Source organism: Sinocyclocheilus rhinocerous, unplaced genomic scaffold (assembly GCF_001515625.1).
Source record: "Sinocyclocheilus rhinocerous isolate Xijiao unplaced genomic scaffold, SAMN03320098_v1.1 scaffold2232, whole genome shotgun sequence".
Lineage (NCBI taxonomy): Eukaryota > Metazoa > Chordata > Actinopteri > Cypriniformes > Cyprinidae > Sinocyclocheilus > Sinocyclocheilus rhinocerous.
Genome location: NW_015662925.1, coordinates 383,232 through 399,389, shown reverse-complemented (window position 1 = coordinate 399,389; position 16,158 = coordinate 383,232). Strand labels below are relative to the sequence as shown.

Here is a 16,158-nt window from a genome sequence, read left to right as displayed (position 1 = left end):
AAAAGTTGTTTAGCACCTTTGTTAGTGTGCTCGCCTCCACAATAAGCCCCTTCACGGTCAGCGAAGACCTTGACGAGATGAGCCCTCGAGAAGATGGAGTTTGGGTTCCTTTCCACTGTTGCCTTTGGCTTGCTTAGTTGGGGTTTGAAAGTCACTAAATATTAAATAATATCATCAATTTGGCACTGATATTATCAGATGAGTTTGCATAATAGGACTAGGTGTTCAGCACTAGGTGATGTTGCCAATGACCTTTGTATGGTGTTTCCACCAATGCAAAACATCATCAGTTGTTTAGCCCAGCCTCATTGGGTGTTTCGGCCCTTTATCACAAGACACCCTCAGCCGAGGCAGGCCCACCACAGGCTGATCAGACTCGGGTGTGTGTCACTTTGTTACATGGTCATTTGGCAGCCCAGACTGTGTCCATCCGCTTCAGCCACAGCCAGTGGCTGCTTCTTTCGGCAACAGTGGAAAATTCCCTGACTATCCTCCGCTGGACCTGTCCTCTGATGCTCAACTCCTTCAGCAGCCTTATAGTGGAACTAGCCACAAAGCCCCTGCAGCCCACTTCCACCGGGTATACTTTCACTGTCCAGCCCCGCTCCTCTGCCTCAGCTGCCAAGTTGGTATATCGCAGCTTCTTCCTTTCGAAGGCCTTGTTAATGGCCTCTTCCCAAGGGACTGTCAGTTAGATTATTATGACGATCCGGCTGGAGTTGGACCAGAGAACCAGGTCTGGGCGCAGATTGGTGACTGCAATTTCAAATGGGAAAGTGAGAACAAGAACAAAACTTGAACTGAATTGAGCTAAATAATGACACTATTGCCTTCTGCTTTAGAGTTGAATCTAATTTATACATCATTTGCAACACTGACACTGTTATTGAACTGAATTGAATCAACATTGAACTGACTCAAGATGAATAATGAAACTGCTGTCTTCAGAAGAGCTACTTAACGCTGAATTGAGCTTGAGTTTTAGGGTGTAACGAAGGCCAGCTGGTAAGAGCTATGCTGGTAAATTTCCCTCACTTGGCCTTAAGAGTTGTGCTAGTTACTGACTGCACCTAACTCCCATGCTGGTTGACGCTGCTTCGAATCCCACTTAGAGTGGTGCAGTAGGACCAGTTACACAAGTAAAAGAGCAGCATTGCCCAGTGTTGTAGTCGGGACCAGCTCATTCGAGTCAGCCAAGACAAAGGCCAGATGAGGTTCGAGTTTGTTTGAGTCAAGACTGAGACCAGAAGAGGGTCAAGTCCAAGTCAATATCAAGTCCATATGCTCCCATGTCCATGATCAGTCCAAGTCCAAGACTAGATTTTCTTCATTTTGAGATTGAGTCCTTTTTTGAGTGCTACAACACTGTCATTCAATAGCACCTACACGAGTGAACTCTCATGATAACACACACTAATCATTAGTAAGTGTATATGTAGAGGTCTACATGTCTTGGACTGGTCTGACTAAATAAGAAAAAAAAAATCTAAATCTAGTCAACCTTACTAATCATTTGTTGAATATCTAGCCACATAATCAACCATCTTGACCAGGGGTAGGCAAGTTCGGGCTTAGAGATCCGCTGTCCTGCAGAGTTTAGTTGCCCCCCGATCATCTCTAAGTGCTTATACTCAAACTTTCTTTGTGTAAAAGAAGGTTCCACATCTGCACCTCTGCTGGAAAAGCAATGAGGAAACTCACTTTTGACCTCGACAGTTCAAAGGTGATGTCAAATCCAAGAGGTGTTGAACCAATTTGTCCACGAATCCCAGGTGGCCTTGACTCTGTGTGAGTCTAATATATTCAGTTGGGGCTTAACAAGTCATTACAGGACAAACAGGACATGAAAGCTAACCCAACACAACCTGTAAAGACTGCCTGGTCACAACTGGAATTTAGCTTAGCACAAGAAGGGCTCATTACATGGTCAAAACAAACAAACCTGGAAGAAAGATCATGGCAACAACCAAAGGTCGTCCAGCATTAAGGTGCAAAGGAAACAACTTTTTTGCCTGTGTGTCCCTAGGCCTAGGATGTCACATCTAAAATGTCTCTTTAGGTAATGGAGTTTGGTTCAAGTCGTCCTTGTGTATTTATATAATTATTGAAAAAATAGAAATCCAACAGGTTTGTCAGATACAAATCCTAATTAAACACATTAATCTTATATACTAGGCTTCAGGGGAGTGCAGTTTTAGCCCACAGTAAGCAAATCATTTGCCAACTGTAATTCTCACATGTAGTTTTTAGATGTTCCAAGCATTTAGTATTTTGTATGGTTGGAAAACTTGATGTGTAATGCATCGTCCTAATAGATATTCATTTAGAAATACAGTTTAATAAGAGACAGGCAATAAGATATTAATATTTCATACTGGTAAAAAACTTCAAATGTGCTCATGTTTCTGAAAGAGGAGTAGACTTCCCCACATTTAATGAAAATGACCAAATCTTCAAATAAATCCTCTTAATTTGTTATTGGTCCATTCTCAGTCATTGAAACCCCATGACATCATGGCTACAGGCCATTCTGTGTAATTATGTACAAAATAATGAGATTTTACATTTTGAATTGTTTTCTAACCATTAAATAAGACCACACAGAATCTGCACATTTCCTCCACAGTCATTGTGGGGGGAAATCTGACAGAATACAAGAAATGGTTATAAGCGTGGTAAAATGTGCAACTGAGAGTACTACACACATTTTTGCATTCCACTGCACTGCATTCCCATTGTTTTTCTGTGTGTGTGAAATGTGTTTGACCATGGATCTAATGTATCCCATCTTTTGTAGCTACTAGCACATTCTAAAAAGTGAGTTAAAATTACTTCGGTTTTAAAGAAAACTTCTAGACCTTGCATTTTTTTTCATATCTCACATTTTTAAACAAAAATGTGTTGTGTAAATTGTTCCCTACTGGTAGCTGATTATTATCAATTATTAACAAATTAGACAAAATATTTAGTAAATGGCCACAAAAAGGGTGAGAAATGTGAATAATTTTGGTTAGAATTAAGCTAGTTAGAATAAAGTTAGAATTCATCAGAAATTACAACCTAATGGGAAAAACAAGTTTTTTGTTAACATTACACATTAAAAACATTAAAAACTTACTGTAGAAATGTCAACTCTTTTTTTAAATCAAAATTTAAATCAGCCAAGAGCAATGCATTTTTTTCCTAAACCTAACCCTTAACCATACCTAAGTTTAGTGCTGGGTAGTAACTGATTACATGTAATCTGGATTATGTAATCAGATTCCAAAATCAAGTACTTGTAATTAGAGTATATTACATTTTAAAATGCTCATAATCAGATTACAGTTATGTATTATGGATTACATGATTACATATTATTCACACAATAGCAATAAATTATACATAATTTATTGATTCTCCCTAATTCCTCTTTTTCATCTTTTAAATGTTCCATTTTAAAATAGCCTACCACTTATATACACAGAAAGTCTTTCAGTTTTTTGGACATTCACACAAGTCCAGTCACTAGTCAGGGTGGCTACACAGCATTTGACCACTGAATTTACAAAAATAATTTCCGGTTTAAGAAGTGTTTCAACATAACACAATGTTTATTTAAATCATCACTCGGTAGGTTATTTAAGGTTATTATGTCTAATGTAATGGATTACTTGTACAATTTTGGTAATGTAATTTGGAATCAGTAATGGATAACAATTTGTAAGTAATCCACCCAGCTCTGTGTGTGTCATACCATTGAACTTTGACTCTATTGACAATATAGAATGATCATGTAGATGTCATGTAACAAATAATTATGCATAGTTGGTGCTTTTTGGAAACACACCCCAGGCTATGAGATACATCGAGTTTTCTGTGTAATTCTGCAGATGCAAATTTTGTGCACACAAGTCCGAATATGTAGCAGGACTTCTATTTAAGTAAACTCAAGATTTTCCATGCAGGACTCACCACTGTGCAGCAGAGAGGCCAAAACCACCAGAGGAGAGCCAGAATCAGCAGTAGCATCACTATCAGTAGCGCTATGGCCAGGATCGTACCATCAGACTGTAGGGAGAAACAGATATGAACACTTCTCTGAGTGGGACTGTTTTTTGTTATGACAGCAGATCCAAATGACATGCAGAAAAACATTTGGAAAATGCAATGGAACAATAAGATGATGTCAGTTGTTCAATCTCCAGTTCAAACAATGGTTGCATGAAAGGGTGCTAGCTATGAAAATAAAAGATGATGCATGCTGAAAGAGATGGTTATTAACCGAGGGGATGAACTAAGTTACAAGTGATCTCACTGGGAGATCTCATAACCCATTGGCTTGTGGGAAGCTTTTGGATTTGTCTGTTGGGAAACCTATTGTGCTCTTCTAAAGAGCTTTGACTGGCACCACTTTACAGGCATCAGACACTCCAGTAATCCTTTTAATAATTTTTTATCATAATTTTGTTTTCCTTTGCACAAAAGTTCCCAACCTGTAGAATCTGTTGTTTACTTTCCTTTAACACATTTTTCACAGTAATTTGGCTGCATTTTCAAAAGCGAAAACACTACAGCAATGGCTGTTAGCTAGAGAATCATTTTGAGTAATATTGCTGCTTCAAGCCGTGTGAATTCAAATGTTGGGGAGTAGCCTAACATAATTATATTTTTAAGTAGCATGAAAGTAATCAAACTATATTTAAAATAGCGCAGCTCCAGTAGCATGCTACGTCTTCCAACATCAAGCGGTTTGGTACATAAATCAAAAGTTTGGGGTAATTATTAATTTATTTACTTACTTTTTTTAAAGAAACTGATACTTTTAATCAGCAAGAGCATGTTAAAAAAATCTAATGTGACACTGACCATTTTTAGAATGGTACATAAAATGTCTATTTCAAATACATGCTGTTCTTCAAACTTTCCTTCATGAAATAATCCTGAAAAAAACACACTTTCCATTCTTAATTAAGTAGCAGAACTGTTTACAGTATTGATAATAATACTAAATGTTTAGTGAGCAGCAAATCAGAATGATTTATTTTTCTTCTTCTTCTTCTGAGACTAAATTTGGACTGTGTCTCCTCCTAGAGTTGTGAAGCTACAACCAACAAACTCAGGTCAGGCCTTTAGACTTGTCTGACTCAGGTTGCTATATCTTTTCTTTTCTTCCATTGAGGGGGTCAAAACTTGTGTACAATAACACTTATAGAGTGTTTAAACTGTGTATCACCAGCAAAGCTTAATGACTATCCGACAACATGCTAATGTGCTAATCATGTTAGATCATGCTAGCAACATGTTAAAACATGATAGCAATGTGCAATATCATGCTAGCAGGATGCTAAAACATGTTAGCAATATGCTAGTAACATGGTAATAATGCTAGAAACACATTAGCAACATGTTAAACATGCTAACAACACGTTAATCATGTTAGAAACATGCTAACAACACGGTGATCATGCTAGAAACATGCTAACAACATGCTAATCACGATAAAAACATGCTAGCAACATGATAATCTAAACTTTCAAACTTCAAGCTTTTACAACCGCTTCAAACTTTCAGGTTAGGCTTTCTCAAGCCAACCTCAACAAACTTTACTCATCTAGTTTTAATTTGTAATATTACTTCACAATATTACTGGTTTTGATGCAACCTTGGTTCAAAGACTCTTCCTTCAAAAACATAAAAAAATCTTACTGACACCAAACTGTTGAACAGTAGTGTACAGTAGCTTCCCCAATACTGGTTGTAAAACACAAAAACACAAGTAATAAAGCACAAAATATGATTTAGAATAATACTTACACAGCTTACAGTGGTGATAGTAACAGAACTAGAGATAAAACTCAAGCCTTCGTTCATGCTAACGTAAAGGGAGGCTGCCCTGCAATAAACATAATAATAAAAAAAAAATACTTAAATCCTTTGAAAACACTGTATTACATTCCTTAATGAGGCACAGGTAACATTTCTGCCACTAGGAAGAAAGTAAAAATATGTCTCTGGGACACTTACGTTCCCTCCTCTCGAAGAACAGGAGCTGGACAGAGCAGATACGTGTCCTCCACTACCAATGGCTTCACCACTAATAAAAACGATAAATGCAGAATCACATTTCAAATGGCAAATCTGGAAAATACTGCATAAAATATATGCATATTGTTGTCTGATTCCTTGTTGCATATAAAGATATTTCATGTTTTTATGCAGTTGTTGAGGACAGACTGCATACAATTTTCATTGTTGCAAAACATTTCAACTACATTTTAACTCGTTGCATAAGAATCAACTCTTATGCAAGGTACTTAACCCTTGGTAGCCCTCAAGTATCCAAAAGGAAAGAGAAGTGGGTCACGGATTACAGAACGGGGTAATGGGGCCATTGCTCTGAAACTTGTCAAGGGCCTCCTACTGAGAAGCCAATGGAGGCCTAAAACCACCCAAAAACAACAAACTGCAGATGTAAGGTTTGCTCTTGTAATTGCATATTTTCAATTTTATATCTCTCAGTTGCGACTCTGAATTACTACACTCCAAAGAATCAAATGGACAGGAGGGCGATTGGTGCTTCACGCAGCCAGAGCAAAAACGCAGCAGAACATTTACAAATATAACACTTCTGTGTTTTTCGGTTTGTTGGTGTAGGAGGTCGGCTGAAATCCCAAAGAATCAGAATTCTGGCAGTTGTCATTCTGCTTTATTGGGATGTTTACCCATAGCACATGAGGGAAGGTCATGTTTTACTACTAAGTAAAGACATGTGCACATGGTTTCGACTTGCGTGATAAATCAATAAGAATTACTGCTGATACCAAATTACTTCTGAGCCTTTCGAGAGAGAAATGCCCTGACTGGGCTGAAGCCTGAGGGATGCATTCAACAGCCCTTGTGTTTGTTATGCAATCATCTGATTTCTTGAGGATTTTCTTGAGGTTAAAGAAAGGAAATGCAAGTCAAAGACAGCTAGTCTAGACACCCGCAAACTGCACCCAGTCCATTCACTGACCGTCTGATGCATACGGCACACAGCTAAAAACTATACAAATTATAAGTGCTTTGAGGAAGAAGCAGTTGTTGGGTTTGCCAAAGCTTGCAAAGGTACCAATGTCTGAAAGATGTTCAGAGATGTTCAGTATACATAATAATGGATGTATAAGATGAAAGAGCAGCACTGACCTGAAATGGCAAGTGACTGTTTAGTCATCTGACCTGTAACTCCTATAAAGGCCATCCTTATCGTTTACATACGTTTTTGGTTATTTTCTGTGGAACTGATCAATTTTTCTATTAATGTGATATCAGCTATTTAGAATTTATCAATTGCTAAATGGTTCATAAAATGATTGGACCCTTTTCACATTTACGGGATTCTCAGAACCAAAGTTGAGCGGAAATTACAACAAATACAATTTTTGGTGTTCATATTTACCCCAATAGCAAAAGAAAAAAATCCACAATAGCATGACTATTGACTTTCAAACTTGCCTTCACTGTACTTTAAAAGACTGTGTATTAAGCTGTACACATACGCTAGTGTTTGTGTCAAAACTAAAGTACACTTCGGGCTGTAGAGTACAATCACAAACTTATGAAACTGTACACCATCTAAGCAAATCCAAGGTTGGACAAAATAATGTGAACACCTGGGAAATAGGCAATATTTCTTTACTGAGGTATTTTTCCACAGTTTGCCTTTAATACAGCTTCCAGCCTTCTCAGAATAGATTCATACAACTTTTGAATCGTCTCCAGTTGAATGTTGTCTAAATGTTGGAGGAGGGAGTCCGCTTCTCACACTTCTCTCCAAAACTATCCACAGTGGTTTGATAATATTCAAGTCAGGTGATTGTGAGGGGATTTGTCTGGCCAGGGCAGATGTTGAAGTTCGATCCAGAGAATCAAAGATGCGGGAGAGAAGCGATAGAAAATATTTAACTGGAGACTATTCAAAAGTTGTATGAATCTATTCTGAGAAGGTTGGAAGCTTAAAGGCAAACAGTGGAAAAATACCTCGGTTAAGAAACACTGCCTATTTCCCAGGTGTTCACATTATTTTGTCCAGGTTTTATGATCATGATCAAATTGTATCATGGGTGTCTTTTAGTTTTAGCTCTTACATGGGTTTTGGCTTTGTGAAGTTTTCCGTGGTTGGTTTTTGAGGAAACAGGGTCTTCAAGGTGAATATTGAGGTTTGGTGTCACTTTGCTGCAGTAGTTCTGTGTTGTTTGGATACAATCCTTCTTAGTGTTTAACAATCCCTATCATTCACTTTCAGTTTTCAGCCACTATTCTTCCGCACACAGTCAACACAGTCATAATCATAAAGCCTGTTGTTCTTAAAACACCAAACAACTGGGCTGTTAAGGTTAAAGACACTTCTTCCAAACGTGCTCCCATGATTTGTCCTGTTTTAAGTCTGACAAGCCACTCATTTCACCCACGGCTTGTACTAAACACTGCTAAACACAGCTTACACCACACTAATATGCAAACTAGAGAATTCAGACAGCGAGAAGATAAATTTTATTTAATTACAATATGAATACAACTTTTTTTTTTTACTGTAGCCTACACAAATGATAATAACCCCTATAATAATGGATGTTCACATTATTTTGTTCAACCGCTGTATATTATAATATTTAGATGCACTAATACTCATCTTCTGTTCTAATTAGGACAAGCAGTGTGAAAATTTCGACAGTTACATCTTCAGAGTAGTCAGAAGCAAGTCAGAAGATTAACGAGCAGTAACCAACACAGCTCTTTCCGACATCCTTGTGTTCAAAGAAAGGGGAGCAGGTTTGTGCATGATGGACATTATCATTCATTTACAGGATATCCTCTCTAGTGTTTATAGTGGTCAAGAGCAAATAAACAGCAGGCCTCCTCAAAGTCGGAGTAAATTTGGTTTAGGTCTGGGAATATGCCTTAAGGGTGGGAAAGTGGGACCGGTGTGCTGAGGGGTGGACAGAAAAAGGTTTTTCCTTTTTTCCAAATTGCTTCCATGACACAGTTACACTCATGCCATGTTTGAAATATCCGGCTTTAATCAGAGCAAAGACATGCAAGGAGAGGCGAAGCTCCAAATCTGGTACCTATTACTGATACTGTAAAATAGGATTGAAGTCAGATGACTGGGCTTTGATCTTACAACCAGCACCAATTTTAATTAAATAATGATTGTTTGGAGCGAATTAGACCCTCCCTGAAGCTTTAATACAATTACAGTATCGCTGCATATGAAATGCCAACATTGAATCACTTGCACTTTAATTTTGGTTAAATCACTTGCACAGATTTGGTTAAATATGCAATGCTTGCACATCTTTTCCATAACTAGTAATTAATTTGAGCCATCATGGGGCATATGTGAACCATGGCACTCTGTTTTGCTAGTCGCTAGCCGCTGAAGCAGAAAACAGCTCTTTGTTTTTGTAAAGGCGACGCTTTTTGGAAAAGTTCTCAAGTGGTGACACTAAAATGCGTCGCAAATCTGTTGGCACCAACACAATTTCCTGGCAATTTGTAGCTATTTTAAATGTTGTTGAATTAGTGGTTGGAGGCCTGTTCACACCAAGAACGATAACTATAAAGATAACTATAATGACAGTTATATTAGCGTCCACACTAATGGATGCTAACATTCTGTTTATTATAATTGCACACTGCCATTATGCCATCTGACACTTTAAATGCTCAAGCTGTTGTTATAGTTCATCAGCTAGAAATAAATTGTTTTAAAAGTGATTCAAGCAATATTGTTCCTCTGTGCAGTTATCGTTTAAGTTGTGAAAGTCATTAAAACAATAACGTAATCATTATAGTTATAATCCTTAGAGTGAACAGGCCTTAATTCATATGAATAATTCATATGAAACATTTACTATCTGTCTGTCTGTCCGTCCGTCCGTCCGTCCGTGTGTGTGTGTGTGTGTGTGTGTGTGATTACATAAACAAACTAGTGAATTGAACCAGTTCATAGATACAAACTGTCCGAAATAACCATTTTGCAGAAAACAACTGGATTTACCCGTTTACCTGAGGCTCTGGATTATAATGTTGTAAATAATGTTCAGTTTCTTGCACAGATCAATAGTTTTGCTTCATAAGACCTCAGTATATCCTCAGGAGCCACACGTATTAATTTTGAGTTCCTTGATATGCTTTTTATATTCTCAAAAACCGGCAGCCACTGACTTGCATTTTATGAATCACCAAGGACCACGGTTTCAGCTAAACATCTTCTTTACTGTTCTGCTGAACAAAAAAGTCAACTACATCATGGATGGCCTGAGCTTGAGCAAATGAACAGCAAATTTTCATTTTTGGATGAACTATCCCTTTAAGTCATATGTTTTTGGTACAATTCATATGATACACATTTATACAAAATTGCCACCTCATAAAAAAGATACGTTTTCCAGTGAGATTCGGTTGGTTGCCACTTGATGTCCAATATAAAATCTGCGCCCTAAAGCAAAAATCAGTTGAGATTCACTGTACATCTGCTGGCATACTAGTGTAATTTCATCACGCCTGTGACTCGTTCATCAGACTCGGCAATACTAAAGTGTGTAAGAAAGGACACAGAACATGAGACCTACAGTAAAAACTGCAAGGGGTAGAGCTGACATTTGCCTGACGGGCTTTGCGAACGCTGTCAGCCTTTTGTGTGGCAGCATTTCTTTCTTATATCTCCTTCATTTGGCAGGAATCCATCATATAAAACTCCTAATGTAGCCTTTAAAAAGTACTATTAGCCAAAACACAAATGGGACTGACATGGCATGGTTGCCGTTCCAGGGTTTCTATGAAAACTAGTCTTCTGGGACGTTCGGTGGAAAAATGATCAGCTAATCAGAAGGGTTTTTAGATTCTGCCTCAAATCCTTCCAACCATATGGTAATTACGCAAGAAAGTCACGGAAATGTCTTATATAAGACTGCTGTTATCCCACATAACATTTAACCCTGTTTAATAGTCTTCATTGAACCAGTGATGTGTTCAACATACATGTTCTTGGTAATGCATTGTAATGTAATGGTCGGCTTAAAGGCATAGTTCACCCAAAAATGAAAACTCCGGGCATGACTTTCCTTTTTTCTGTGAAACACAAAATATCTTTTCCATAAAACAACAGTTCAAAGTTACTAAAGGTCACTAAAAAGGACAAAATTACAAATAAATACCATAAATGTGTCATAAAAATAGTCCATATCACTTGAGCAGTATATTTGAAGTCTTCTGAAGCTATACAATAAGATAGAGTGAAATGTAAATCATCATTCACTATTAACCTTCACCGACAGCTCTCAAATCAAATATGGCACAAGTTATGAGACCCTCAATGACGTTTGATATTACTTTAATGCAACCTGATGTCCACATTTATTTGAGAGTCTCTTTCAGGTCTGCTCGTGATACAGCCAAAGACTTGGAATTAAGTGCACAAGTCACATTCTGTATACTATGTTCGTAACGCTTCTTCTGTGCCTTTTTGTAGCTTGACAGTCCATGGTCACTTATATGAAAATGATGACTCTTAAAAAATCTATTTTATGTTCCATGGAAACAGGGCCATTTCTAGCCAATTTGACGCCCTAGGCTAAATCTCTAAAAGTCATATTTTAGGGTGACCGTGCCACTTTATCACAACCCTGCTAAAAGTGCCAGTACGTGCGCTCATTGGTGCCCCTTCAGCTGGTGGCGCCCTAGGCGACCGCCTAGCTCGCCTATGCCTAGAAACGGCCCTGCATGGAAAAAACAACAGCATACAGGTTTGAAACGGGTGAGTAAATAATGCCAGCATTGTCATTTTTAAGTGAGCTAGTGTTGGGTTCAAGTCCACCTTGTCGAGTCGAGTCCAATTGAGTCTGAGTGGGAGACATTTATTAAGTTGTTCCTTTTTTATCTTTCAAATTAAACATGATGTGGATTCATCTGTACTAAGAAAAATGTCCAGTCCAAAATGTCTAGTCTAAAAACAGTCTGTGTGAAGTCCGAGTACAAGTCCACCCGGGTCCAAGTACCCTAACTCTAGGGTGAACTATTCCTTAAAAGAAAAAGAAAAAATAAAGCCAGAATTTCATTGTACTTACTTCTGGTAAGGGTGTCATTTATTCTGAAGCTGCAAAGAACCTTGTCCACATTTCTAGCATGAAGGAATCCATTTCCTCTCACGACGACTTGGAACGCCTCTTTAAAACAGAAAGTTCACACATCACAATGTTAAATCGTGTAGTGAATTTTGAAAGACAGTTACATTAAAACAAATCAGAGCCATAAATGTACAAGTAAATGTACAAGAACACTTGTAAATGTACAAGAAGTTTTATTGTCTAAAGAAATATCAAAGCATTGGTTTTTTTTTTTATATTAGCAAAATTTCAGCAAAATTTTGTGAGCGAAAAGGTCCATTGTCTATTGTCAATAGTACGGTAACTGTATGAAGCACAACTCAATGTCACTTTCAAACCAAACAGCTTTCTGCTGGTCAACATGGCAAATTCACATATTCTATATATTTTTCTATTCTATATATTTTTCTATCCATATTTTGATGGATACACTGTACGTAATTCCAGATTGTGAGGATTCCTATTTAAATTAGTGGATTTTGTGAAAATTTGCCAAACAGCAGTAAATGTGGTCACATATGGACTCTTGAATTTACTCTTTAAAAAAACTTTTGTACTTTTTTTTTTTTTTTTTTTGCATAGCACTGACAAATCCATTGACCTGAACAACTTAAACTTAACTAAATACTGTATAATGAATTAAAAAATGTTAATTTAATTGAAGTGCCTTTTTAAAGTTCCAACAGTACATTTTTGGTCTTTCAGTCTCTTTAGCATATTTAAGTGATGCGTTATATAAACCTACTGTCTTTTTAAGTCCAAGGTGTGTGATTGTGTAAGGTATGTAATGTAAATAGCATGTTTGTTTAAACATAAACACACCTCACTTCTGGGCTTTTGATCAAATGACGACTTTTTGTATTCCATTATTATCAATATCAAGCGTAGCGTTAGTTCTGGCAGGTCACGTTAGTCAAGCTCGCATCAGCTGACTCTCAGCTGATCCCCATCTACCTATGGGAATACGACACCTATCTAAGCATTCATATATAAGGTCCCTCAGTATTACCAGCAGTTTTGGGGGGGTTATTGCTGCTCTCCCTGCTCTCATCCATGCTAGGCTGCATGGATGCGCAGGGAGTTCTTGCCCAGAACAGAACCATACCGCCAAACCAAACTGTATGCTAATTGTCAATCAACTTTGACGATAGTGGTCCTGACAGAACCTATTATTCTGGAGGACAGTTTGCTACTGCTGAACATCTTACATCGGTTGATCTAGTGAGAAATGTACTCACCTCCAGCACAGATACTGGAAGGTTCTGCAGCAAGGATTTCTATGCATGATTTCTTCAAGATCTGATGGGTACAAAGAGTAAAATTCAGCAGGTGAACTAGCTGACCTAGTAAAGCTAAATGACCACTCAATTCCATGCCCTTAAAGGGACAGTTCACCCAAAAATGACAATTCTGTCATCATTTACTTACCTTCAAGTTGTTCCAAACCTGTATGCGTTTCTTTCTTCTGCTGAACACAAAAGAAGATATTTTGAAGAATGCAAACAGTTGCTGGTAGCCATTGACTTCCATAGTATGGAAAAAATAAAAATACAGTGGAAGGCAATGGGGACCAGAAACTGTTTGCTTACCAACATTCTTCAAAATATCTTTCTTTATGTTCAAAAGAAGAGCATACATGTTTGAAACAACTCGAAGGTGAGTAAAACATGGCAGAATTGTCATTTTGGGGTGAATGATCAGTAAATACTGTCGGATGGTTTGTTAATTACTTATCGAATAGATCTCAATGTTTAAATATAGAGGGACTCACTTCTTGTACTCTGAATGTAAATATCGGCGTACCACAGGGATCAGTCCTTGGGCCATTATTATTTATTTTATATATTAATAATATTGGGAATAATCTCGCACATTCAAGTTTTCATTTATACACTGATGATATGGTGATTTATTCCTCTGCATCAACATTGGATCAGGCTCTGAGTCATCTTCAATCTGATTTTGATGCATACACTGAGTGATTTAAAACTTGTTTTAAATGCGGAGAAATCTAAACCAATGATGTTTACAAAAAGAAAGTCTGCACTTTCAAACTTATGCTCAATCACTACTCTTCAAGGTTTGGAGATTGAAGTAGTATCTAAGTATAAATACTTGGGATTTTTAATTGATGATTCTCTTTCTTTTGGGCCTCATATTCAGTACCTTGTGAGAAAATTAAAGTCGAAACTGGGCCTTTTTTTTAGAGTCAATTATTGTCTTTCTTTTGCAGCAAGGAAGAGATTGGTAGCAGCTACATTTTTGTCAGTGTTGGATTATTGTGATATCATATACATGCAGGCACCTAAGCATTGTTTACAGGCGTTGGATTCAGTTTATCATGGAGCATTAAGGTTCATCACAAATTCAAAAGCCCTTACTCATCATTGTTTATTGTACTCTCGGGTTGGATGGCCGGCGTTGTAATCCCGTAGATTTAAGCATTGGTACTTATTTATATATAAAATCATTTTAGGTTTACTTCCTTCGTATTTACAGCAGAATATTTTACAAAAAGGTGTAAAGAATTATGGTCTTCGCTCACAAGACTATTATCTTTTAAGCATCCCTAAAGTTCGTACTAACATGGGCAAACGGGCATTTAGTTATGCTGCTCCATTTGATTGGAATCGACTACAAGATAGGTTATGCTTTAAAGAGTTGGTATCACTAAATGATTTTAAATGTATTTTAAAGGATATAATTGTAGAGTCGCCTGATTGTAAATGTTTTGAGTGATTTGTGTATGTTTCTGTGTAGGTAAATGAATGTATTTTGTTTTATGTGTAACTAAATGTGCTGCCTATCTTGGCCAGGGCCCTCTTGTAAATGAGATTTTAAATCTCAAGAGTTTTTAATTTCCTGGTTAAATAAAGGTAAATAAAAAAAAAATAAAAAAAATGACCCCTTTAAATTCATCAAACAAATGGAAATAGCAAATGAAGAAGACTTCCATTGACATTTTTTTTGTAGAACAAGTTAAAAATCCACCAATCATAGCAACACCTCTCCTGCATGTGCCTCGGCTCGTTTTTGTTTTGAACAGCACATCTGTTTTCTCCGTCTCTTTCTTCTCGTCCTGGAAACAGCCGTCATCGGCCATACCAGCACCTATGTGTGACGAGCTTGTTTTGATCTACATGTCTACCGCCTTCCTCTGTCATCTATGGAAGTATGCTTTCAGAACCCAAGGTCCCTGCTGATTTACGACACTCTTCTCCTGAGCTTTGGCCAAGAGCTTTCAGCATGCCACTAATTGACAGCAGATGGATGCCAGCTGGACTGACCCCAGTCTCAGCTCATGAAACAATCAACCCCTGCATGGGCGAGACAAGGCTTTACCCAAATAGCTCCTCTTTTCTTCCACCTCGGCTTCGGAGGTTAAAAAAATATAAATGATTAGCTTTCATTGCAAAAAGAAAGGACACGTTGAACAGGCTTTGATGGTGTTTGTACAGACTCCAGCGGACCGTGGGATCAAAGCGGTCCAGGCAGGGCATGGCAGGTCTCTCTGATACTGGAGACAATCAAGCATCTTCAGACGGGACTGAATGAATATTCTTGTTTGTTGTTCTTCACTTCTGTGTTTTTCTTAAATTCTTCTGTTGTTTTTTCATTAAAAGGCTGTTTCTTAGGGTAATTTTTACCCAGGAGCTCAAGCTTTGTCTGGTTGGCGTGGCTGTGTTTGCCCCTGCTGGTAGATACTGTAACTAAAGCATCTGAAAAGCATCTTTCTCCACTGATGGCCATGCAAATGAGTGGTTGATGGATACTGATTTTGCGGTGGTCGCTGTCTTAGACAGCAGGGTGGTCAATGGCCAATATAAAGCCGATATATTTGATATCACTATCACAGATAGTAAAAACACTTGCATAACAATTGCTGAAATGAAATGTATATTTATTTTACATAATATTTACTCAGTTAAAAATAAATCATTTGAAAATGAATTATATGGAAAAAAAAAAACTTGAAATAAACCAGTAGTGCACTCAGTAATCTGGTAAATCCTTGCAAACCGGGAAC

General features: G+C 37.6%; 1 protein-coding gene across 1 annotated transcript in view; it reads right to left on the bottom strand.

Moving 5' to 3' along the window:
- Nucleotides 1–403: 403 nt before the first annotated feature.
- LOC107728363 (anthrax toxin receptor 1-like) overlaps nucleotides 404–16,158 on the bottom strand; it is a 30,516-nt gene continuing 14,761 nt past the window's right edge. The window contains exons 8-13 of the mRNA XM_016538500.1: nucleotides 13,370–13,430; nucleotides 12,093–12,191; nucleotides 6,007–6,076; nucleotides 5,797–5,875; nucleotides 3,955–4,050; nucleotides 404–670 (exon numbers count right to left, since the gene is read on the bottom strand). Coding sequence (XP_016393986.1) covers nucleotides 404–670; nucleotides 3,955–4,050; nucleotides 5,797–5,875; nucleotides 6,007–6,076; nucleotides 12,093–12,191; nucleotides 13,370–13,430 — 672 coding nt within the window. The remainder of the gene's footprint in view (nucleotides 671–3,954; nucleotides 4,051–5,796; nucleotides 5,876–6,006; nucleotides 6,077–12,092; nucleotides 12,192–13,369; nucleotides 13,431–16,158) is intronic.